Raw genomic sequence first — 27,521 nt, forward strand, 5'->3', positions numbered from 1 at the left:
ATCCTCCTCTCCCTTCCTTCCTTCCTGTCCCTGGCTGTTTCTTCACCGCTAACGGTCTTTCACCACTTCTTAAAGACTTATTTATTCCAACTGCCATTTCTTAATTTATTTGGCTGCTGCTATGGGCTTAAAAATAAAATAAAAAACAAACCTGCTGCTGCCCACTTTACCTGTTTTAAAGCAGTGATGGTTAGAAGTTAGAGCACAATGTACTAGTAGATTCATGGGCAATTGACATTAGATTGGCAAGGGTTTCTGGTGCTCGATTTTTATTTTTACAGTAGCAACAACTTCCCGCAACTAAATTAGGCTGCTGAAATGAAGAAAGCTAACAAGGAACCAGGAGTGCACTTGTGTTGAAGGAGTGAGACCTCATCAGTTCTGTCACTGAGAACAATTTCTTAGACATAAAATGAACCATGGTCCTTTAACACTAACTAGAGGCGGACATATAGGCTGGAGTTCCAGTACAAAACACAAAGTGGTTCCAAAAAGCAGAAGTCTGCTCAGCTCTTGTATCTATCACTATCAGCAGATAATTGATTTTTTAAAATTTTATGTTGTTAGCCACCTTTGGAAGTCTTCAGGTGGAAAGGCAGGACATAAGGTTACTAAAAATTAAAAAATATGCACTCTCACACACAAACATAGACAAAACAATGGAATCATGGTCATAGTGTAATTCAGCACATAATTCAGCTTTGGGTCAATCATGACCTAGCCGAGAAGATCACAATTACACAGTACTAGTCCCCTCCCTTCACACCTGTATCAGAAGCACCTGTGGGACATGGATACATAGAACAGAAAGCTACATACACAAAACACTTTTGGAATAGATTGTGTGAATGCAGTTCCAATCTCTTCATGTTTACCTCCTCAATAGGTTTGTGAAAGAACTGCAGAAGCGTTCCTTCCTTCTGAAGCACTCAGAAAGCTTAGAAAAACTTTAAAGGGCTTAACCTTTTCCTCTGAACAGCAGCCTCCAAGGTATAGTTTCAAAGAGAGATGCTACTGTGCATGGGGTGGGGGCTAAGAATCAGAAAGCCCCGTTATATCCATGGGCCAAGTTACATGCTTCTCTGGATAGTTTTAACCATGTGATATCTATTATTTCAGCTCAAAGACTTCAAGGCCTATGTGCAAGATACACACAGCTGTATTATTACTGTCTAGCTTGCAAACTTTCCTTTCAGCAAGACTATGTTTATTTTTCAAATACCTATTAAGCAGCATTTGTGCCAGAGCAACCCTCACATTCTTCATCCACATAACTTGCATATAGAAAATCCAGACCAAATATTTTCAGGTATACATAGTCAACAACTTCCTACCCAACCCAACCCCATTTTCTCTCCAATCAGCAAACTCACCTTCCCTTCATTTACAATGCAGGCATACTGCTTCTTCAGTCTTGAGTCTCCAAAATGATTTTGGAGTACAACTGCCATTATCCCCAGCTGAATGGTCAGGTATGAAGGGGGTTGTAGGCTAACAACATCAGGGGCCCAATGTTGGAATAAAGTTCTACTTCAAGTAAGCCTGGGACCTGATTATGTGCCCCCAAGTTTGATTGCTGATTGCTTTCCTTTTATCAATAGATTCCCCCAGACCAAAAATATTGATCTGCATTAGAATGCATCAGAAGATGCCTTATAGAACTCAGTTGCTGGATATGTGCCCCTACTGAACAACATCAGCACCTTCTATTTCCCGTAAAAAGTTTTTCTGAAAGAAAGGAGAATTATGGGCTCCACACCACTCCATGGAAGGCAGCTCATTGTACTCATGGCACAGGACTTAAAAACAGCCCAATATAACCCTTGCAAACAGAGACAAATCAGTGAGATCCACTGTCAACTTCCATCCCTCCCTCAAAACAATGCTACATAGTGCCCCAAATATTTATCTGATAGGCTAGGTGCAATATCCAGCAAAGTAGTTCCATTAGCCCAAGGATTTCTGTTTTCACAATGGTACTTCACCTCCCTCTCCTCTCCCCACATGCCAACCCCAAATCTACTCATGTGGTAAAGGAACTTTTTCTGCATGATATCACCCCATGAATGGAGAACCTTTCTCAGTCTGAGGGCCACTGTCCCTTCTGGGGGCTGCACGCCAGTGGTGGGCGAGACCCAAGGCAAAAAGTAGATGGAGTCAGAGGTGGAACAAAGAATGCAACTCTTCCCTTTGTACAGGAGGCTACATTCAAGCTACATGGAAGTCACTGGTTTCTATCTACATGCCCCCACATATACATCCTCCATCCAGGCAAGCAAGCAAGGGGCATTATCATAGCTCAAGGACACATCTCAGCCAGTCAAGAGCCCTCAATGAGGGTACAGAACAGGATCTGTGAGCAGTGTGACCTGGGGAGAGTCCTCAGGGCTGGAAAGAAGCACGGGCAAGGCTGCATTTGGCCCCTGGATGTGAGGGTTCCCCTTGCTCGTACACAAGGCAACCTGCATTTGTGATCTTCTGATCAATCCTCTCCGAAACGGCACTAAACAAGAACTTTGTTTGAATATTCATTTGGTTTTAAGATAAAGCATTTCATGTATACTCTAAGTAAATAGTACTTACCAATAACAACCATATAAATGAAAGCAATTGCTGCTACAATATCAATAATTCCTAAGCCTGCAATCACAACAGAAGTTTGTTTTGGTGGGCATTCTGTTGAGAGAGAGAAAATGGAGTATTTAGGTTAGCATTTTTGTTTCTATTTTCTGAGTTTGTCTGGCAGTGTAACTACAACACTTAGGAAAATATCTACAGCCATAACATCTTGCACCAATGTGCACATTGTCACATTAGTTGTCAGAAAGTGTCAGAAAGTGTCAGAAAGTGTCAGGTTTTGCTGTATCTTTTACATGCATCAACCACCATAAGGAATATGCAGAAAAATATCAAGGAACTGTGGGTCAAAAACCAACAGCAAACAAATACACTTGGCTGTATTTTAATTTTCTGCAAGCATTGGTCTCTAAGACTCATAATTTCAATGGTTTTATGCTAAAACCTGGATCACAAACATCTTCTTTGATAATATGCAGTTTAGTGAAATTAAAATATTATTCACTAACAATGAAGTTATTGACAGGAGACTGAAGAACAGATGTTACTTCCATCTAGGACAGGGGGAACCCCCCCCCCCCCAATACAAACACAATTATTTCTAAACTCAAAATGGTGAGTGTGGAGGAAATATTTAGATGCTGGATGCCAAAGAACAACTCATACACTTGTCGAAGACTTGTTGAATAGGCTTGTGTTAAAATGAGTCACCGTGAGCCTAAAAAAAAATATTCTGCAAAATTCTATGCAATGACTTTGACACACAGTTACACAAAGCTTAGTAATCTTGCTGAAATTTAAGAATGCATACAATCAATTTCCTCTTCATTAATCAGAAACCCCAAATTTTGTGTGCTGGTGTGGTGTGGTGTGGTGGTGGACCTCTCACTAATGCCAAAGGAAAAGACTAGAAACTGCATAGCAAAATCAAACTCCTTTCAGATATTTTGTGATCTCAAATGAGTATCTGCAATCCACAGGAGTCACTGCAACCCTGAACTAGCCTTTATCTAATAAGAAAGATAAGAGGCGAGCATACAGAGCCATTAGAACAGAGCTACTGCTGCTTTATTTGCCAAACATTGAATATTGCTTTAGAGCAGTGGCAAGGGCTGCAGACTGGATGCCTGCAGTTAAAGATAATTTATTCAAACAAGGTTTTAGGACACACACACAAAAAAAGCAGCTCTATTGCTTTCTTTTTTTAAAGGCTGCAATAAATGTAATTTCACAGAGGCAGCTTTTTCTAAACTCAAATCTAAGCACAATCTCCACGCCCCCACCAAAAGCGCACCGCAAATTTAGATGTCTAGTATGCTATTATTATTTCTGGCTGGCCACCCTTAGAAAGACAACCTTTAAATATTTGAAACTCAGTCATTTCACACATTCTGTCATCTTGCTGATGTTTAATGCTGTTAAGAGTAAAGAAATGCATCTAAATGGGATCTAAACTTCTGGGTTGGTGCCTCTGGTAATGGCGGATTTCCTCCGATCGGGAGGAATCCGCTCCGTGGAAAACAGGGTCTGAACCGCCACGGCGAGGCGGAGACCCATTAAAAACCACAGGCGGGAGAAGCCTGTGGACGTGGGATTCGGCTGGCACCTTTTGCGCCTCCCCTACTCGCAGGGAAATCCTGTTTTGGGGATCCGGAGCGACGTGGGGTGAGTGGCACGGTGCTTTGAACCGACTGCTTCTTTCACGGAGTGAAGCCGCATTGCTGTTGCCGGAGAGCGCTGACTTTTTCCTGTGGACAATTGCACCTTAAAGAACTACTCGTGAGTAAAACGGAAAATTGGATTCTTAAATACTTTAATTCGGCACTGAAACGGGAAGGTTATAAACAGGAAGTCCGCCTCCCGTTTTTGTAAACAGACTGAAGCAAAGACGTTACAAGTTAAAGCCTTTGAAAGCTTTTGGTAAAGGATAAAATTTCCACCGGTTTTAAAATACAAAAACCCCCTTGGAAGCAGGAGAAGAGCGGGAAATTTTGGATCTAGTGAGCCTGCAGAAGAGAGTGAAGAAATTAAATTACCACTGCTCTGAACCTGGGAACGGGCTGCCAGATGACATTTGGAGAGAGTGCTTTTGACAGAACGGATTTGACAGCTAGCTAAATAAGAGTAAGATACTGTTTCCATTGTCCCCTTCTGCGTTTAAAGAAGAGGAAAAGTAACTGAAAATTTATCTTTAATGCCTGAGTTGCGCTTGAAAGAATTGATACAAGTGGAGACTGTTTCCCTCTAGAGGGAGCTTTTGAAACTGTTACAGGATATAACTGGGGGATTTCCAGTGGCAGTTAGGGAGTCTGAGAACCAGAGAGCGACCTTGGACTATTTAAAAATGTTGACAGGAGAGGCCATTGTGACTGTTTTATGCAAGATAAGCGGTTCGCTGGGACAGCTTCATAAGAAGATGGATGACATGACTTTCAAAGTTGATAATTTGGAACAGAAAGTGATCAACTTGAGTCAAAAAGCGAACACTAATATAGAAATAATTCAGGACTTGGTACAGGAACCCATTTTGGCAGGACAAATGGTGGAGGAGAAGGAGGAGAAGGAGAATGCTGCTGTTGTTGAACATAAAATAATACAAGTGAGATCTGTGGTTTTTCAGAAGCAATTTGAGGATTATAAGTTGAGGCCTTCTATGATTGAATCTAGGAAAAGTCAGACTCCGAGGAATGGATCCCGGCTTGGATTAAAGGAGGAAAGTTGGAAAGAGCCTTTTATGCAGGGATTAACTGACTTTTGGGACATGGACTTAGGCCTGGAGGAGATTGAAGTTTTGGGGGCCTTTGGAATTGGAGGAATTTTGAAATATACCCGGAAATACTTCATGGACTGTAGCTTTAACTATGGAAATTTAGTTGATCTGTTCAGAAGGAAGAAAAGGTTGGACAGGCTGGAGTTTTCCCGAGATTTGCTCTTTAGCATTAAAGCAAATGAAGAAGATCTGCAGAAGGGACTTAGAAAAGAGTTAAGAGCCTTGGACATAAGATCGCCAGGTTGATGGACTTTATGGAATTGACAGAAAGGACTGGCAGAATCCGAAACCTGGGAGAGGAGATGGTGGAAGAAGATTGGAAAATTTAAAGTTTATATATAGACTTATGGTAAAACTAATGAGTGATAGAAAAATGGTGGAATGATTTTTTTTCCTTATTTTTTATGGGCTTAACAGAAATGTTATAAGGAGTTAAGTTCATATAAGTATCTTAGTTTTAATGGAAAATTAGGTTAAAAAAATATGTTATTTACAATATCACGGAAAATGGAGAAAGATGGAAAGGATTTGCTGAAACAATTTATAGAAGTGGAACACAAAAAGGGAGGTGTGAGGAGGTCGAGGAAACAAGGGAATGAAAAATAGAGTATGGAAAAGAGACAATGTATGTTTTTAAATTGTTTTTGTTTTGTTCTATTCAGGGTTAAGGATAGGGAGTGGGGTTTGTTTAGCCTAGTTTAAGGTGTTTAGTTTTGAGTTTAGGTTGTGTTTTGTATTGTTTATATATTGTATTGTATTGTTTTTTCTTTTTGTTTTTCTCCTTTGTTTTTTCTTTTGTTTTTCTTTCTTGCTTGTTTTTCTCTTTTTTGCAATCTATAAAAGTAATATTTTTTTAAAAAAAGAAATGCATCTAAATGTGAAAAGATTTATCTTCACAATTTTCTCTGCTGCAGTAAGTGAAAACTGTGTGTGTGTGCGTGCGCGCGCGCGCAGGCGGGTGCACAAACACACCACACACACTAAGATTGTGGGCACAAATTAAAACAATTACAAAAAAAGGTCAGCAGTAGCTCTGAGTGAATCTTTAGGATATGCAGTATTACAAAGTTAACAATTTAATGCAAACCCTTTAGATCCTACTTACAAAATGCAGCAGTACATGGCATAGCCATTCTAATTAGAAGGTAACACCACCTTCAGGCAATTGTTTCTTCAAGAGATAAAATAGTAGTTCCAATTCCTCATAGATCCCTGTTCTATAAAACCCTGTGTGGATTTCACAAACCCTTTGTGCATTTCATAATGCAGACAAGCTGCTTTGTAGGATATTTGTTAAGTGTGCTAGCAAGCTGATTCCCCTTGATAGTATAAAGGGTAAATAATTTCTAGGGAACAAAAAATGTAAAGAATTTTAATAAAATAAAATACATTGCTCACCTGGCAAACTTGTAGCCATACCTGCCACAGCAATTAAATATCCAAGCGCTTTCAGAATTATCAGAATAATTGCAAAGAGCGGTGGCTTCTCGAAAACTGGGGAAATAATCATACGTTATTGAGAAAAGAATGGCAAAACCAAAAAGATACATAAGTGAAAAATGGAACAAAGTAAACACCTTCTGAAATGCAACTGAAACCAGTGTAAACATGTGCTACATGTATCTTATTACATCACAGTACATACAACGCTGTATATTGAAACAGAAATGATTTACCAAAGACAAGTAGCTGCATTCCTCGATCCAGCTAACTTTCCGCACTTAGGTGCACACATGTTTATATCAGAGCTAATCAGAGTATTGGATTCATCCACTTATCTTTACCAAGTTAAACAATCTTTGCAGCTTAGCTTCTTGTCTCGGTCAGGGAACATTGGCAGATGAGGCCAACTTATCTACTGGCTTCAAGTAACACCACACTTCTGTGAATGGCAAAGGAGGAAACAAAAGTTCGCTCTCTCCAGCATCTGCAGTGAAATGCCACAACGCAGACACACGCTACACCTCAATACAGTCGTACCTTGGTTGAGGAACGCCTTGTGACTCGAACATTTTGGCTCCCGCAGCCAATCGGAGGCCGCACCTTTGTTTCCGAATGAAGTCAAACGGACTTCTGGGACAGATTCCGTTTGAATTCCGAGGTACGACTGTAATGCTAAAATTTCTCCCAGAGGTTCTCCAATACAGGGCTGGAGCTAGCATTGTTAAAAAGATCTACAACCCTACAAATCTAAGGGGTTCTTCCCTTTCTGCTTCCTCTCCCCACACCACAATGGATTATGAAAACAAGTTCATGAGTTAGTAAAGTAACAGATTCTCACCTGATTGAAACACAAAGAAGAGAGGTGGCACCAAAAGGATAGTAGGGAGTACAACTAAGCCAAGACCAAATTGAGATGCTAATGTAAAGCCCTCTGCAAGAAGCCAAATGAAATTAAAAAAGAAAAGAACAGTTACTATTCAGGGAAAGCAAGCCAAGTGTTACTTTGATCTAGACTCTACGTTACCCCTTGCTCTTAAATCCTGCAACCCATAAAGCTATTGATTTAGACGAAAAGAACACCCCAACACATTTGTGCCCCGAATAAATATATATTATTTTACCCATTGTATTCTTGGAATACACCATTTATTACTAGTTCTTGAGAAAGGAACAGTACTGGACCGCCTCAAGGAAAATAAAAATTAAGTGATACAATCACAAGAGTCCTACCCCTTTAAAGTAACAGTGTTTACCATATCCTAAACGAGGCAGAAAATTATGAAGGTGACCTACTTAAATGCCCTCTGCAAGAGGAAACTAGAACTGTTTCCATAACAGGATGTAATAAACAGCACTCCAGAACCACCCAAGCTATTCACATAACAAAAGTATTCATATCAAGACTACTAAATAAGAAAGAAGGTGCTCTTTTACTTGAAAAGCTAACATTCAGATTAAGATTCTAACTGTTACCAACTTTGTCAATGGAGATTGCAGGCCTTTCTTGGAACATGTGATGCCCCCTCTCAGCCTCTCAGCTTAACTCATATTCTTTTACACACAGTGCTTGCACAGCAAAATAAATACAGCAGGTGTGGGGAACCTTTTTGTTCTCCAGGTGTTGCTAAATTATAACTCTCATCATTCAAAGCAAGTTATGTCCAGTGCCCGGGGACAATGAGAGCTGTAGTTCAGCAACGTTTAGATGGCCAAATATCCCCCACATCTGAAATCAAAGCAGAAACAAACTAAGGCCACCGTACTCAGTCATCTTACCACACCTAGCTATTTCTGACATGACTAATTTATACTGAACAAGAAAAGGATTAACAATAGGAAGAAGGTGAGTGCATGCAAACAATAAAAAGCCTGTCCTTGAAATCTCCCACGGAAATTAAAAGGGGTGGCAGAAAAGCATTACTTAGAGAATTAGGCTCACGGTTCACAATCTGGTATAGTCAGATTGTTCAAGTTTGAGAGTGGCACACAATTCTGCCCCTCCCCCCGATTTTGTTCTCTCCAATTCACAGCTCTTTGGGCATGCTAAAATTAGTCTGTTAGCAATTTTCAATGCATTTATGTTTTACTTTTATTAAGAGCATGCTATTGAACTGTCATGTGTTAAATAAAACAAAATGAAGCTTTGGGCTTGTTTGAAAGTAGCATTTAAACTACAATAAGTATGCTTTATTAACTTTTTTTAGCTAACCGAATACTTTGATTTAAATATTTGGCTACTAGAAAAAATATTTATACAGCGCATACAATTAGTAAGTCCCCCCTCCCTTAATTTAGTAAATAAAAGTCAAACAAACAAGTTAAATCAGATCCAAGTAGAGCACCAGAAAATGAACCAGTGTTGCTGGCCCTGTGCATACAAATCTAGGTGCTATTAGGTTAAACTGTCTCTCTCACTTCTACTTGGTACGAATTGGTATGAGCTGTGAATTGGACATTAACAAAATCTGGAGGAGGGGTAGGATTGTGTGCCATTGTTCAGCCACTGTGTGCCACTGAGGTCCAGCGCTGAGGGCCTTCTGGCAGTTCCCTGGCTGCGAGGTTAGAGGGAACCAGGCAGAGGGCCTTCTTGGTAGTGGCACCTGCCCTGTGAAACGCCCTCCCAGCAGATGTCAAGGAAATAAGCAACTATCTGACTTTTAGAAGACATCTGAAGGCGGCCCTGTTTAGGGAAGTTTTTTAATGTTTGATGCTGTATAGTGTTTTTAATATTCAGTTGGAAGCCACCCAGAGTGGCTGGGGAAACCCAGCAAGATAGGCGGGGTATAAATTAATTAATTAAATCATCATCATCATCATCATCATCATCATCAGATTAAGTGTGCATCTGAGGCCTACAAGCTTCCTTTCCTTTCCCTGTGCAGAAGGTAATAACTTCCCCTTTTCCTTTATTTGAACAGGTTTCTCATCTCCCATATAACACCTTCTGTAAAGCTTGAAGGAGCTCTACTGATGCCCAAGTAGCTTCAGTGGTTATGTCCAGATCTGGCTGGTTCACCAGCTGTGGCAACCTCTCCAATAGACTACTGCAACATGCCCCATGTGGTGCTGCCCTTAAAAGTGGTCCAGAAGCTGCAGGTGGTATACAGCATGGCAGCCAGGATACTGACAGATGTTGCAAAGTGGCACCATGAGTCTTTTAAAAGAGGCCCCGTGGAACATGTGTACTCTGTATCCACGGGGCCTCTTTTAAAGGACTCACCCTGTACCTGTCCTCCAGAATCTGCACTGGCTATCTGCCTGCTACTGGAACCAATCTGAGGTGCACCCACTGGTAGACAAAGCTCTAGCTCTACCTAATAACCATCTATCTGAAGGACCAGCTCCCTTGTCACTGGTCAGCCCATGCTTTAAGATCTGCATGACTTGCTCATGGTACCACTGATATCCATAGATCATGGCAGAGTAATGTGGCACACTACGGATGTGGAATTCCCTCCCCACAGAGGTTTGTTTGTCCCCTAAATGTCATCTGAAGACATACTTGTCTCCCCAGGCCTAAGGTGCAGGCTGAGAGGTCCTGGATGCATGATTGCTTGCCATTTCTGATTTTTGTTTTTTTCTGTTTCGACTATACAGCGGTACCCTGGTTCCCGAACAACTTGGCTCCCAAATAAATCAACTCCCGTATGCTGCAAACCCAGAAGTAAGTGTTCTGATTTGCAAACGCTTCTTGGAAGCCGAACGTCTGTTTCGGCTGTTGGCATTGTTTCTGGGACCAATCAGAAGCTTGGTTTGCAAACGTGTTTTTTTAAAAATAATTTTTATTAACTGGCCAATCACATCAAATTAAATCATATCACATAAATTCCGAATTACAAAGCCGAATTTTAAATTTTAATTTTTGACCAATCAGAAGCCGCGCCTTGGTTTGCAAACGTTTTGGAAGTCGAACAGACTTCCAGAACGGATTGAGTTCGAGAACCAAGGTACCGCTGTATTATTGTTTTATGGTTCTGAGATATTTAATCACGTACCACCCTTGGAACCTTCAGACTGAAGGATGGAAAGTAGTAATGATATTAATTTTTGACACTTACCTTTGACCAAAAGAGCAGCACCAGGCACAACGATAATCATGACTATTAGTGCTACAAGACCAAAGCTGATCTTCTTAAGGAGACTCATCTCAAACTTCACAGCTTTAAGTAAAAATGAAAAGGGGACGAGAATTTAAACACCAACATACTTAAACGCAAATATGCTGCTTTTTACATTTCATCTGATTCTATGATCTACTGGAATAAAAAGCATCAACAGAATATAAATGCTGAATGTTTCCGCAAGTGATTTTGGACAACGGTGATTATAAATAAAACTACATAAACATGTTTATGCTGCTGTAATCATTCCATACCACACTTACAAGGTGCAGTGAAGCAGGGAGAGGCAAGGATGAGGCACTACCACCTACTTCACAACAGAGGTGATTATCTTCTGGGGTGCTATCTGCCAATCTTCTGCATGCCAAATAAATCAGCTTCTCCCAAAGAGAAACCCACCAAGTACAGTGGTGCCTCGCAAGACGAAATTAATTCGTTCCGCAAGTTTTTTCTTCTTGCGAGTTTTTCGTCTTGCGATGCACGGTTTCCCATAGGAATGCATTGGAAATCAATTAATGTGTTCCTAGGGAAACCGCCTTTAGACCAGGTCTGGGGACAGTCTGTCCCCCGACCTCTTCTGAAGGCTGGGGGGGGGGGACAAGGGCTTTTCTTCCCACCACCAGCCTTCAGAAGGCTGTTCTGAAGGCTGGGGGTGGGAAGAAAAGCCCTTCTCCCCACCTCCCGCCCCGCAAGCTCCGGGGACAGGAGGGCTTTGCTGCCGACCGCCAGCATTTTAAAAGCCCCCACTGTCCCGGGGCGATTTTAAAATGCTGGTGGGTGGCAGCGAAAGCTTCGCTGCCGCCCGCCAGCATTTTAAGATCGCCCGGGACAGCAGAGAAGTCTCCGCTGCCCCGGGGGCTTTTAAAATGCTGGGGGTCGGCAGCGAAGCCCGGGAAGGCAGGCGGGGGGAGCAAAGACTTTTGCCCCCCGCCGGCCTTCAGAAGAGGTCCAGGACCTTCTTTGCTCCCCCCGCCTGCCTTCAAAAGCCGTCCGCGATAGCGGGAAGCGCTTCCCTGCTATGCCGGACTGCTTTTAAAATGCTGGCGGTGGGGGAGCAAAGCCTTTTGGCCCCCGCCGGCCTTCCTGGACCTCTTCTGAAGGCCGGAGGGGGGGAAAGGCTTTGCTCCCTACCACCAGCATTTAAAAGAGGTCCCCGGAGATTTCCCTATGGGCTTTCGTCTTGCGAAGCAAGCCCATAGGGAAATTCGTCTTGCGAAGCGCCTCCAAAACAGAAAACCCTTTCGTCTTGCGGGTTTTCCATCTTGCGAGGCATTCGTCTTGCGGGGCACCACTGTAAGCTAATCAGAAGAAAGGTAAGTTACACTAGCTTGCATGACTAAGGGCTAAATACCACCATTGTTCTGAAAAAGACCCTTTTTATGACCAATCAATTTCCCAGAAAATAATGAGCAAGCTTTTGGGTGCACCAGAACTCTTCATCAGGGTGGAATTCAGGAAAAGGCTCAAAGGGGTATGAGGGGAGGGGAAATGCCTTATTACTGAAACCACAATGTCTGCATCAGTAAAAAGTTCAGCTTTGTAAAATAGTCTTATAAGAGGCGGGCTGTGGAAGTTGTCATAACGAGCACCTGCACTTCAGAATTTACTACGGTGCTTATTTGTACACTTATGCATAATCTAAAGCATCCACATATTTGCCAAATGGGAATGATGTGCCTAGTGCAAACTGGTTGCATTCCACAAAAGGCTTTTAAAGAGGCAAGACCGGAAGCGGGAGACGAGGATCGCCTCAGTCGCTAGCAGAATCCGGGAGTGGTCGTTTCTGGGTCTTCCCCCAGCATAAGAGCTTAGTCATCCCCAGCCTTTTCCTTCCTTCTTTGCGTTTCACACCTCTGCGCAAGGTGGGCTACGGAAAAGGCGTGCTTCCCTCCTGGCCGGCTTGGCAAGGAGCAGTGCTGAGGCTCCCAGCAGCATCCTCTAGCCCTTTCCCCTCCTTTCCCCTGGAGGTGTGGCCTTTCCCACTCTCAGACTGACAGGGTGTGGCGCTGGGGCTCCCAGCAGCATCCTCTGGTCCCTTCCCCTCTTCCCCACTGGAGGTGTGGCTTTCCCCACCGTAGGAAGAGGAACTGCTTTGCAAGATTTTTGGAGGTTCCCTGTATCCCAACTGCCCCTCTGCCTCCCTTCCCTGTTCCGATAGCAGTCCCCTGACAGAAATGTTGGCTTCTGTTATTGCATGCAATTAGGGATAGTTGGATTCCTTAAAGCCTGGTCTCTTTGTTGCTACACGCTTTGAACACACATGCAAGTGGGGCGATGGCTTTCCATCGCTCTATGAGAATATGTTGAAAAGAATAGCTGCCTCCATGTGAACACTACTCCCCTCCATGCTGCCGCCATACATTTATGTCCTGCTATGAACATTCTCATTTGCTTTAGATGCCTCTGTGTTAATTTCAAATGGTCTGCCTGCCCCTTTCTACTACTGGCACACATTATTCATCCGACACTTGTAGCTGAAACAAAAATTCCAACTCCTCCACTCAAGGTTCACACCATAGCAGATTCAGGATCGGCTGTGTGAAATCTGTAACAATCATCTACACAACCTGTAAAACTCTGAGCGACTCAAACTGACAATATCAAAGGGACAACTGCAACTATGCGCTCCAAGACTTCCTGCCCCCATTACTACTTTCTGTCATGTTAATAGGAGGCCACTTCAGAGATGCTGCTTCCTGCACTCCTCTTCCTCCCAGCAGTAAACACTCCACCTGTACCATACAATACTGGCCACAAGTAAAATCTACAGCTCTGTCTACATGTTGCTGTATTCTCCGAGATTCTATTTCAAATCAGAAGTGCTCTGCATAGAATTCAATTCATCTGCTGTTAGTTTCATGTGTGAGACAGATCAGATCCTAAATTCTTCCTTCCTATTCAACAGAACATGCCAGTCTTCTTCCTTTTCTTTTTTTTAAAGACACCCAGTTAAATTAGTGAAGTTACAGAAGTGGTTTGCTTCAAAGACTGATGGTTCATAGGTTTATACAGCACTTTGGGAGCCTTCCAAAGAAAAGAAGTTAGAAAAATTGTACGCTCAGTAACACCAGCTGTGCTCTCTTCTGCCCTAGGCACTGTTAACAAACTGCCAGGTACGTTTCTCTGTTCCAGAATCATCTTTGTAGATGTTGCACGTGGTAAAAAAAAAAGGCACAGCATGATTTCCGTGTTTTAAAAAGTATGTGTGTGAGAAAAAGAAACATTGCAAGTAGAATTCTAAAGAGCAGCATTTAAAAGCTGAACAGCTATCAGTAATCACCTCTCACTATACTCATGTTTTCTGATACATTAAAGCAGTAGCTGTCTTACAGTTTACCTCTGCAGCACAGCAATAAATTGGAAATGCTCTGTTTTGCTGCTCTGTCGAATGTTTACTTAATCAGCGTGCCATGAAATAATGCCTACAGGCATTGGGTTAGCATTCCCAAGAAACATTACATCACACAGATGTAAGTACTCTCCAGCACAATGGGACTGTTTTTAGCTTAATAATATATACTGTATCCAAAGTGATTAGTAAGCTTTGAAGATCCACATCTAGCATTGCAAACTCCCTCAATGTTCACAATGCCCACTGCAACAGGCACTGGCCTATGAATGGCATTTTAAATTACACAGTATTATAAATAACAATTTGCGTTCTCTCAAGTGCTTCGACATATGTACCAAGGGCACGTGGAATTTTCAGAAGCAAACTGAACGAAAATATTACCTATTAAATCCTGCAAATAAAAGAGCCAGGCAACTGACAAACAGATGGATACTAGCACTACCCAACCATTGCTCTTCTTTTGTAAGCCACAAAAAGAATTACAATCGACTTTCCACATTATTAGGAGTACAATGTTGCATTTTTCTCTATGTGCATAGCAAAAAAGGAGGGGTTCCCCAGATAAGCAGCAGTAGCAGCCAGTGGCGTAGCGTGGGGGGTGCAGGGGGGGCCGGCCGCACCGGGCGGAGCATCGGGGGTTAGGGTTAGGGGGCGCAAATCCACGGGTTAGGGGGCGCAAATTACTTGCCTTGCCCCGGGTGCTGACAACCCACGCTACGCCACTGGTAGCAGCAGCAGGCCATGCATTGCCTATGAACTGAAAACCCTTCACTTGGGCTCTTCATTCTTGGAGTAACAACCCTCTAGGATTTATTCAAATGCATGTAGCAGAATCTCAATGTATAGGAATAAAGTATGTCCGGGGGGGGAGTGGTGTCTGGAAAGAAAGAATAAGAGGATAAATGGCTGCCATCCACAAATATAATTCTTCAACTGGTTTCTGAAGAAGCACAAAACAAGAGAAAATTCTGAATTTTTTGGTCTTCCCTTGATAATGGACTGGATGAGAGCCAATAAACTGAAGTTCAATTCAGATAAGACTGAGGCACTGTTAGTGGGTGGTTCGCTAGACTGGATAGGTAGAAGGCTGCCTGCTCTTGAAGGGGTTATACTCCATTTTATCCTTAAGTAGCTTGGGGTGCTTGTGAATCCAATACTGTCATTTTCAGGCCCAGGTGGCCTTGGTGGCACAGAGTGCCTTCTGTCAGCTGGTGGCCCAGCTACACTCCTATCTGAATAGCCTAACTTCTGTGGCCTACGCTCTGGTAACCTCTAGGATGGATTACTGCAATGCAACATACACGGGGCTGCCTCTGACCATAGTTGTCAACGTTTCCCTTCCAAGAAAAGGGAAAAGTTGACAGCTATGCCTCTGAAGAAGGTTCAGAAACTTCAGGTGGTGCAAAATTCAATGAGCAGAATGCTCAACAGAACAAGACAGTTTGAGCATACATATAAGACCAATCCTGCTCCAACTGCACTGGCTTCTAATTAGTTTCCTGGCCCTGCAAAGCCTATAAAGCCTTGCATGGCTCAGGCTCAGGACTTCAACACCTTGAGGATCACCTCTCCCCATACAAATTGACCTGGACCCTGTACTTGTTATTGGAGGTCCTTCTCTATGTCTCACCTCCCTGATTGGTCCAGAGGGTGGCAACATGAGAATGGGCCTTTTCTGTAGTGGCTCCCTGGCTGTTGAATGCTCTCCCCAGAAAGGTTTGCCTGGTGCCATCACCACATGTCTTTAGGCAACAGGCAAAAACATTCCTCTTTACCCAGGCCTTTAGGCATTAAATAATCTATGGCCTGTTAAAGCAGGGTTGGGGAGGTTGCTGTTATTATCATTTTTTATACTTTTTGTTATGCTTGTTATTATACTTTTATTATTGCTGCTCCGTAATGTGTTCTTAATGTTGTGCACTGCCCTGGTATCTTTTGATAAAGAGCAGTATATAAACTGAATTAACAACTACAAAGCAACAACTTCACTGCTGTTTATGTAGCAGGCATTGATTGGATAACTCATATTTTGTATCTGATACACACACACACACACACACACTTGCACATGCTTATGTTTCAGTAATCACATCTATTTTCTTGTTACTTGGGTTCCTGCAACTATGCCTTTTTCTTTTCTTCCTATGTTCATCCTGCTATGTTCTTTGTGCACCAGTGGGCATGACCCAGTTGCTATGTGTGGGGACTTCAGCACTCATTTAGTTTAACCATTGTGTTGGATGCCATTATATGACTCCCATTCATTTCTTAGAACTGATCATTTAATGATCACAAACCCATATACATGAATGCATACACTCATACATAAATATTTTAATGAAAAAGAGGTATAGCATTATAAGCACCATAATGCTATACAGTGGTGCCTTGCAAGACGAAATTAATCCGTTCCGCGAGTCTCTTCGTCTTGCGGTTTTTTCGTCTTGCGAAGCACGGCTATAAGCGGCTTAGAGGCTTAGCAGCTATTAGTGGCTTAGCGGCTATTAGCGGCTTAGCAGCTTAGCGGCTTAGGGGCTTTAAGAAAAAGGAAACAAACTCGCAAGAACTCACAAGACGTTTCGTCTTGTGAAGCAAGCCCATAAGGAAATTCGTCTTGCGGAACGACTCAAAAAACGGAAAACTCTTTCGTCTTGCACATTTTTCGTCTTGCGAGGCATTCGTCTTGTGAGGTACCACTGTAATGTTAATTTATTAGCTATAATACAGCTATAGTGCTGCAGCACTCTACTGCAATAATTCCACAGCAGTATGGGGTGATAGGAATATTTCTCTTTCACTTTTTTTTTTAAGGTGGGTTTTAAAAATGACGTCAAAAATGGTGCTCAACACAAATGTTATCATAATGGTGTGCCAAGGTGTGCATGGGTCAGTTATCCTGTCTGTCATGGAAAAACTGCACCCTTTAGAAAAGACTGAAGAGTGCATTAAAGGTAAATACATCTGTGAAGTTTCAAGTACTCCTTCCATTCAAGTACTCCGTATGAACCCAAGGAAAATCCAGGATGACAATGAATGAATGATGGTGCTGTGTGGATGCTCTGTAACACTGAGTGAATGAAGCATGGCAATTCCATACTAAATGCCTGTGGGGGAACGTTGGCTCATTCAGAGAAACATATTAATGGACACCATAAAATGAGCTCGTAAGGTCATAGAATCATAAGAGTTGGAATAGACCACAAGGGCCATCGAGTCCAACCCCCTGCCAAGCAGGTCAGATACAGAAAGAGAGCCTTATTATATGGCTGTTCAGTAAGTTTTCACTTCATGGAAAATGTATTCCACCATCTGGGAATGATGATCGGCCTTGGCTGTCTCCCCATGCCAAAAGTTACTTTACTGGACACCGAATGATACTAATCTATTATTTAGTATGGGTATTCATTAAAATTCTCACAGCAGTTTAAAATAGGACTCAGTTTAAAAATACAATTTAGCTAAAGTAAGTTTGAATAACTGAGGGGGGAAAACTATTAAAGCTGCAACTCTATCTATGTCTTTAATTCAATTCTTTCAGTTAAATCTCTCTCCCCCCCATCCTGTAACCTTCTCTTTACAGCAACTTTGAAGCTTTATATCAAAGAGCTTCTTCTTGTCCTTTAATAGAGCTCTACAAGGGTAAATTATTTCCCCAGATGCTATATGGAGCATTGGTGTGGGTTTATTCGGACATCTCAGTACAGTAATCAGTACAGCATAAATTACTGCCTAGAATGGTGGAGTAACCAGATCTACTTCTAAGGCCTTTGTTCAATCAGAGACAGTCTGCCATATTCAGCAAGAATGCTTGCTAGGAAAGAAGTAACACCCCCTTTAAGCATCACTCCATTTTTATTGGATGCTACAGATTTTTAAATGTCATACAGGACTGCCAATTTTTAAAAATAGCCCATGGGGAAGCAAAAGTGATTGACGATCTCTGGAGATCACGCGTTAATCTATACTGCTGTGATTTTGTGAGGGAAATCTTGTAACTAGCCTACCATGGCAATGTACCATGTATTCTGATGCTCTGTTCTTGGTCTTGAGCTATGTATACTATTATGTATGTGTGTCTGCACAAGCCCTGAGCGATGAACTTTGATTATTTACTTACTAAAGAGGTTGCTCTAAGTTTACACCAATAAACAGAAGAAAAACAGTAATGGAGCCCACAAAGGATTAAAAGGCTTTGATTGGTACCCAAATGATAATGAAGTCAATGTCAAGGAAGCTTCTCTTGTGAAAATTTTTCATAACTGGGAGCCACCACTGAGAAAGCCCTGTTCCTGGTAGCTATCTCCCTTACCTCTGATAGCAGGGCACCCACAGAAGCCCTTTGGTTGCAAGGCATAGGAAGGTGTATGCAGAGGCAGGCCATGCTTCAATTGTCCCATGCAGAAAGAAGGGTTTTCATCTAATTGCTGGTTTTGTCCTTTTAGTTGGAGCTAGAGATTAGTCGAGTGCTGAAAATATCTCCTCCTTTAAGAAAACCAAACTAAAAACCAAACCCATTCTATAGCAGTTAATAAGAAAATAAATTGGATTCAAAAATCAAAGGGGGAAAATAGGCATGGTACAAGAGTCCTGTTGCACTTTCCTTATTTTCACGGTGGCTGCTGAGGTTTGTGAGCATGCTTACTTTCATCCTACAAGTCTCCCCAGTGGTCTGCATTCTGCAACCTCACCAGGTGACTGCACTTCCTAAAAAAGCAACTCACAACAATAAGGTACACTCAACCCTATTCCCACCAAAATTATTAAGAAGCTCTAAATCACCCCAGAAATGCAGCAAAAAAGTAACCACCCTAGAAGCCTATTTCACAGTGGTAGGGGTTGGTTTTGCAGGGGTGGGGGTGGTTGTTTTTGAAGAATGGAAGACAGATTTCAGCACAGCACAGCCCCAGTCAGTGCAACTAAAGCAGCAAGGGCATGATGTGATCATGGTACCCAGTCCCAGTTAGTAAACTAGCAGCAGCACCTTCAAAAGCAGCGCCAAGTACTACAGTTGTTTAACCAGGAAATCACCAGAGCAAGGCTATCTCTGTCTAGACAACACTGGTCTAAGCATTCTGTAGCACCAAACAACTAGTGCTTGACAGTGATGAATCAATGACAAACAACTGACTGCAAACATAATCCTTCAGCAGAGTGCAACCCAGTCAACCACAAGATGAACACCTCAGTCTTTTCTGGACTGAGCTTCAATTTGTTGGCCCTTATCCAGCCCACTAGCACAGCGAGGCACTGGATTTAAGCATTTACTCTGCTTCACCTAAACTAGATGTGGAGTAGAAACAGAGCTGGGTGTCACCCACATGTTGAGAATATTCTACCTCAAACCTCCAGGCAAACTTACGCAATGATACCACTCTGAGGCATCTCTGTGTTACTATTTGTTTTAGGGCGAGTGGTGCATGAAGTGGTGCGTGGGCGTTTGTTGTCAGTCTTCTGTATCTCCACCTAGCTGACCGTTACTTGCATAGGGCATTTTGTTGGGTAGCGTCACTTGCAAGGATTACAAAACCAGAATTTGTGGCTGTATGCAATCAGCGACACCGTATCTACTGTTGCTTCCGCCCTTCTCTTGGGATTCAATTAAACAACAACAACACTGTTCTGGCTCATATTTGTCACTGGAATAATCCTGTTATATTTATATTTCAATAACATGAAATGCTAAGTTCTGAGGTTAGATGTCTAGCACATAGTTGCTATGAATTTTCTGTTCCCCTGACTCCCCTCAACATGTCTGAAAGATCCCAAATCTCCCGGCACCTCCATTTCACACCCTGCATTTTGCTAGTGCTGCTTAAGCCTTTATTGAAATGTTATCCGCAGCTGTACAGTTCAAGCACTAAGAATACAATAGGAGCCCTGCTAGGTCAGATCAAAGGCCTATTCAAGTACTGCATCCTGTTTCCTGTAGTGATGAATGAGACACCAGTCTAGGAAGTCTCCTAGCAAGATGCAGTTGGGATATGAGCTGTGCAAGTACCTATTTTCAGATTATTTTTCAATCCAGTTGTTCACAGTAGGACTGATTTGTAGGCAGACATAGGAAATAACTCCCCCAAAATTAAATGGCCAAGTTGAGGAACATCAAGAAAGGGAGGAGCAGTCACCTCACAGAGCCAATACCCCAATGAAGAGTGGAGGTGGGACAGAAAGGTTGTCAAACCAGTTCCTCAAGCTAAAGCCATTCCAATGTTCCAAGTCTAGCCAGGCCCACTGAGACTGGGGTATTGGGTCAACAGGTGGTAGGACCCCCAGACTTGGAGCTAGCTTTCTTTTTTTACAAAATAATAATCCTTCTAGAAAGAAGCAAAATGTGTTCTGTGTTCACTGTACTGCTAAGATGTTGAACAAGCAGTCATCAATAACCACAAGTTTCCTTTCTACAGCAGATCATCAGAAAAAGGTACTGATCACCATCAACGGAACTCACATATTAAAGGGCATCAGACTTGAAATTAATTACAATGGAATCTTTTATTCCTGGTAATTTTCCAAGAATGGAAAATGTTAGAAGCTACTTAAACTGCTCATACTATGAAATCTTACACATATTTTTTTAACATAATGCATTAACTACTACTTCTTTTTACTCCATTGTTGGGCACATGCAAAGCATTTTACGATAAAATACTATTCAGCATTGGTAAGGAATAAAGAATTTAGTACTTACCAACATAGCCAACCTGTAGCAAAAACAATGCTACCGCCAATATGGCTGCACCAATGACTAAGAAACTTTCCACTGGTTGAAACCAAAATGCTATAAGAAAAATATAGTAAAAAATACAAATTTTAGTTTGATTTAGCAACACAAAACAAGCAAGTTTTACTGTATTAATTAATATACTGACCCGACATTAGCTCTGGGGTTTACTTTGGAGACCACAGGAGGAACCAAATACTCACATGTCCAAATTGTCATTTTTCTAAGTTTCATTTTCATAAAATGATAGAATTGTGTATTTTTACTGTTCCCCCTTGGGCATCCCCCCCTACACCTAGTATCTTAAGTGTAACAGCTTCTCCATCTCAACAGATTGACTCATTTCCAGGGGGACAGGCTTAACATTAGAAAACTATTCTCTAGTTTCATTTTGACATTCCAAAAGTCCTTGACATGGAACAGACTATTGATAGATTACATCAAAAATCTTTATATGCCATCCACTAGTACAACTGAGTAAAGTTATTAAATATGTGCACACACATTAAAAATATGAATGTTTAATTGTTGATTGCCTTCAAGTATGCTATTATCAAAGGAAACTGAAACAAGTTTAAGATGCTATTAAAAAGTTATCAGGAACTTGTTACTTTTATTCTTCTTTGATCTCATGTCTACCACAAAGTCAATTAATTCATGCCTAAATCTGGATCAATATACTAACAAATTGAGACTCAGAACAAGTTGTACCACAGTGGCTTCTTATCCATCCCAAATACTTACAGAATCTATACTACCATGGTAGTTTACATAGAACTTCATAATCTAAAAATAATATCACATTTCCTCTGCAAAGCCAAGTAAACCTATTTGGCTAAGAAAAGCAAAACCCTAGATAAAAAACACTGCAATGGATTTTAGCCTTTGGCATGCTTGCTTAAAAAAAAAAATACTTCTGATCAGGCCATTCCTTGAAACGCAAGAATACTGAGCAGAAACACGATGACGATTGAAGGAGCGCAACATGACCTAACTTCTACAACTGCTATTGCCAGATTGTGATGACTACTTCCTTCAAATGGAATAAATCTGGCCATGGAAGTAAGCAGGAAAGAATCAAACTTCTTGAATGGAACAAACTGATCATGCCCAGGAGCAGATTCAGCTTGTACACTTCAGCAGCTTGTCAGCTACTCACTAGTTATGAACAGTGCTATTTGTGGCATTGAATTCTTAGTACAAGCCAGGTCCCACAGCAAAGCCATTAAGCTCAAATTCAAAGGCTAAATCCATCCATCCATCCATCTATCTATCTAAACTGAAGAACCGGCAGTGACAAAAAAAAAAGAGCAACATCTAAGCTAGCTCAGTCAGTAGAGCATGACTCTTAACCTCAGGGTCATGGGTTTGAACCCCACATTGGGCAAAAGATTTCAGCGTTGCAGAGGGTTGGACTAGATGATCCTTGGGATTCCTTTCAACTCTACAGTTCTATGATTCCATCTACTTTAAAGGCCACAACAGAACTGAACTAGCACTTGCAAGTTGCAAGAGTAAACAAACATGGAAAAGAGGGAACATGAAACACCCAAAATTATGCAAAGGAACTGGTGGAAAGAGTGTAATCATACAGACAAAAGGTCTACAGCTCATTAAGGGCCGCAAAATGAATGTTCTTGCAGAGGCCTTTATCAACAATACATGAAGTGGAGAATATGGAAAGGTCTGTAACACATCTGTAGAGAAGTCTGTTCTACACATCTGCATGATCTGGGAATAGAGATTTGTCGTCTTCTTGCATCCCCTTGGAATGATAAGGTCACAAGGCTGGAAGAGCTTGTGGACCCAGCCTTGTTCCTCAACACTAAGGTAGCAGCTATTGCTAGGAGCACTATGGCAGGGGGTGTATCGCTTATGTCCCTTCCTGGATAAAGCAGATTAGCCAGTGACATACATGCCTTGGCCACGCCCAGACTGGATTACTGTAGCACACGCTACATAGAGCTACCTCCAAAAGAATCTGCCTCTGCAGATCTGAGACCAAGGCATCCCTGGCATCCTGCCATACGATCCTGTCTGCCCACTGCATTCAACATTCAAGGTCAAACAATGCATCCCACCACATTCAGAAGGACAACTGGCTTGAGTGTGAGATATGGCCTATTCTACTTTAGCATCCAGCAACTTGTGGAACTCCCTCTTTAAAAAGACTTGGTTTGTCCCTATCTCTGAAGCTCAAGGCAAGCTGTCAAGACCTTTTGATTTTGGCAAGTTTTTAATATGAGTTTTAAATTTAAATCTCCTTGTTTTTATGTTGGATTCCCCTTGGGGTTTTTTACTGAATGCAACTCATTCTGGTAATTGAACTGCTCCTACTGTGCTTTAGGTCTTTAATGAACTTTTTTGGAAGCCACCTTGAGTTTACTTTATTAAAAGAAATCTAGCTACATATTTTTTTCAAAATTAAGAAGACCCAGCTGAAAACACAGTTCTTCATTCTTATCAGTTCATGCTGGCAATTTAGTTGCACTAGGCTACATCAAAAAACATTTGAAAGAAGAATTGGCAATTCCATCCAAATTAGCAGTTCAGAATACAGATGGGGAAGAAGCGGCCTGGGACCCAGAACCAGCCTGTAAAGGCTTTGAGTGGCTGGGCAACCCACTAAAATATTTACTGGTGGTAGCAGTGTTGCTGCTTCCATTTGGTTTTCTTTAAAAAACCCACTGTACAGAATTCATTAGGAATAGTAGCAGAAGAAATGGCACTTGAGGCACTGCTACTGCAGGGGAAATGTCTCTCTTGGCTGATTTGTTTGTGGAAGGGGGGAGTTATTGGTTTGTTGTTGTTTTTATTATTATGTGTTTTGTGTTCTCATTTTGTATTTTCATGTCGCAAACCGACCTGTGATTTTCGGATGAAGGGCAGCATGCAAATTTAATAAACACTCATAATAAATAAAAACAAACCACAGAGTCCAGGAGAATCTACAGCAGTGGTGGGGAACCTGTGGCCATTCAGATATTGATGGACTCCAGCTCCCACCAGCCCCAGCCATCATGCCCAATGGCCAGGTATGAGTCACTGTTACAGGCATCTAGGACCCCACTAGTATAAAAATGCTTCAGTGCTCATGGGTAGTTACTCTGCAGTTAAGGAGCACTGGAGGGTCTTTCTCTGCCCCCAAATAGGTGTCAGAACTGAATCGTGGCTCCAGTTTCCTCTCGAAACATACGGTGACACAACACTGTCAATTGTTAAAGGTAAATTGAGCTATCATGTTAGTCAGCTAAAATTGCTTATCCTTCTGCACTTCATATAGCTACATTATACAAATGCAGGCAATTACAGACCATCTACGAATGAAATAACGCTGTGTGTTCAGAGTAGGATAATTTGATCTAACCATTTCTTACACAGAATTCTTGAATAACAAAATCCCAAAATTCAACTAATAGCTATAAACAAGCTGCAGGCCAAATGTAAATTGACTTTTAGAGTCAATTCAATTTCCAGAATTGATTACAAAAGTATTAGAATTCTGAGTTGCCATTACTTGAGCATACTTGAAATTCTTGGTGTAGCATGCTTTCAGGAATGCCCCCGTGCATCATTGCCATTTCCTTTCTAACCAGAAGGTGGCATCGCGCTTCCTTTGTGAGCTTGGGCAGCTTTTACAATTATATTTTAAAGGTACGTTTTGTTTAAGATTCAGGAAAATCACTTCTGAGAATAAGGACAATTTTGTTGTCAAGAACTGGAAGTGGAAACGTTTCAACAATAAAGAAAATTAAACAAAGTGGGGGTGGGGAAAAGGAATATACATTTCTACATCAATTTCAATGCTCATCAAGACATTTACCACAAGTGATAATCTCAAATCCCATAGTTCTACAAATGTGCATAATTCTGCCTGATTAATTCCGTTAGAACTGAATGATAAACACATTTTAAAACTCAAGAACCAAAAGAACAATCAACCTGTATTTTAATTCCAGTTCAAGTTGCATTGCACCTGTAGCCAAAACAGCAATATCCATGGACAAGAAAGATGTACATATACATAGGAGTAAAGCTCCTGCTGCTGCATTAGCTCAATACAGACAAGATACATTGTACCTCGCTACCCTCAGAAGTGTGAGGAATGACAACCCGAGAGGGCCATTTCTGCAGGGGCCCCTAAATTGTGGGACTTGCTTTCCACAGAGGCATGCATGTCTACTTTTCATCAAACAACTTTCACCATCCGCTGAAGACATCTCTCTTTATATTGGCCTTTGATGACTGAAGTATTTTGTTTTATGGTACCCACCTCTCTTATTGGATTTATAATGTTCTGTTTCAGTTAACTTGTTTTATAGTGGGAATGGTTTTATAATTGTGTGGGTGTCATTGTTTCATCTGTCACTATGTCTTGCATTTTTGAGTTTCTATATTGCAAGATGCCCTGTGGAATCCTCGGATAAAGGACAGTATAGAAATTTAATAACAAACAAACAAGCATTTTTGTTAAAAACCACTGTATCCCACCAGGGGCACCCAAGGACCTTATGGCTAAAGGTGGGTAAGAAATCTGATGAAACTTCTCTCCCAATACATGGCCTACCATGGCATTCCATCTTGTATGGTCCTTGGCTCTTTTTTTTAAAAAAATCTATTTTAGGATATGTCTAGTTTCTGTGTTGTCTGAGCATTCCCCCCCCCCCACTGAAAGGACCCAACACTCTACATGTTTCAGTCTGTATTGATGAGGGGCTTTCCCTTGTGCTCAACCTGTAAGCTACAGTTAGCACAGAATGCTGCAGGATGGTTGCTGATGGGAGTGAGACTGACGCTGCCAGAATATAACACCTGCATTCAGACACCTGCCCTGGTCCCCAATTTGTTCTTGAGCCAAGTTCAAGGCATTAGTAGTAGTAGTATAGAACACCCTTCACAACTTAGGATAAGTTTATCTGCAAGAATGCCACACCCTATTTATTATGTCCACTCAACTGCTTAGATCTGCAGAACTGGCACTGATAAGGTGCCCCATAAGGCTCACTCCGCATTTGTAAGAAATCAGCCTTTTAGTGTGGCAGTACCCACAATTTGGAACTCCCTGCCTACTCACATCTGGCAGATGCATCCAGTGCACTCCTTTCGGCACCTGATAAACATTTTTGTTTATACAAGGCTACCCAGACATGCAGAATGTTTATATGTGCTTTAATCTGATTTATGATTTAGTTAGCTATTTTCAATAGTCTTCTCCTGGTAATTTTATTGTTGTTGGGTTGTTGTTGTTTTGCAAACTGCATTGAGATTGCTGTTTTTTTAAAAAATCAAGCAGTACATAAATTATATGAAATGAATAAGCATAAGGGCATAATCAAACTGCCTTATACCGAGTGAGGCCACCAATTCAACTAGCCAAGTCCTGTGTATTTCAGGGGTAGCCAACATGAAGGCCTCCAAATTTTGTTGGAATATGGCTCTCATAACCCCTGACCATGCTGGCTGAGGCTGATGGATGTGGTCTCACTCAGAGAGGCCCTTTTCCAGTATCAAAGAGTTTGGACTCAATTGCACCTGTTGAAGGTGTTTTGTAAGGCTGCTTCCTGGGTGTCTGACATTTCTACCTCTGCTAATTCCACTCTCAGCACAAAGGCTCTTCATCAGACTATTGTATTCTTGTCCAAATGTGGCTGCCCAACTCAGGGTGTCAAGGGACATTGCTACAGTACATCCCTAAGCAGGCTGATCTCATCCCTAAGCAGGCTGAACTCCAACAAAAATGAAATTAGACTTAACATAAGCCTTCGTTCTACTTTGATTTGGGAGGACATCCTGCCCACACCTGGTACAGCAAGGCTGTTCCTCACAGACTAGCCTATGAAAGCCTCTTTCATCATTATTTGAGTTGTGTTTCCCAGAGGAAGAAAGATTGTCCATATTCTGCCTCACTCTACTTCATACTGGATGCTATTAGTTTGCCTTGTTGATTTAGCAAAGTTACATAGTCTCCTAAGAAGTAGTGATTAATCTACTTCCAGTCTCTGACAATTTCACACCCATTCATTCAAAAATCAATTCTGTCCAGTTTCCACGTAAACCTATGACTTTTCTATTTAGAAAGCCACAAAACTGTATGAAAGTTTGCATTTAAAAACATTTAAATACAAATTTTATCTCAACATACACATTTCTAAACATATTTTATTCTAAAATATACATTTCATAATGGATTTGTGTACTTTTTTGAGGCAAAAATTGTACTGCACAATTCAGAGAAGTGGATAATCTGAAAAATAATTACTGGTATATTCCAAACCTTGTACAGGAGCTAAAAATTAGGTCAGTTTGCCAGGTAAACAAATGGACAGAACAAGGCCCTCCATCCCTGTTTAAGAGGATTCCCCCCCCCTCACCCCGCATATCTATGGCTTGTCTCAAACTGGGTGCCTAACTAAATTCATTAAAATACTGCCTCTGGAAACAGATGGTAAGGATTATTTTATTCATTTTATTTGTCACTAAAAACTAGAAGACAAGCACCAACTAAGAGCAAAATGTCTGAGTGAATAGGAACATCTT

The 27,521-nt window shown here is 41.6% G+C and overlaps 1 protein-coding gene across 1 annotated transcript in view; it reads right to left on the reverse strand.

Moving 5' to 3' along the window:
• CD47 (CD47 molecule) overlaps positions 1-27,521 on the reverse strand; it is a 48,127-nt gene that overhangs the window by 13,557 nt on the left and 7,049 nt on the right. Inside the window, exons 3-7 of the mRNA XM_082219755.1 lie at positions 20,952-21,041; positions 10,849-10,950; positions 7,629-7,721; positions 6,746-6,841; positions 2,584-2,676 (exon numbers count right to left, since the gene is read on the reverse strand). Of these exons, the coding sequence (XP_082075881.1) occupies positions 2,584-2,676; positions 6,746-6,841; positions 7,629-7,721; positions 10,849-10,950; positions 20,952-21,041 (474 nt within the window). The remainder of the gene's footprint in view (positions 1-2,583; positions 2,677-6,745; positions 6,842-7,628; positions 7,722-10,848; positions 10,951-20,951; positions 21,042-27,521) is intronic.

Source organism: Podarcis vaucheri (assembly GCF_965113315.1).
Source record: "Podarcis vaucheri genome assembly, chromosome: 4".
Lineage (NCBI taxonomy): Eukaryota > Metazoa > Chordata > Lepidosauria > Squamata > Lacertidae > Podarcis > Podarcis vaucheri.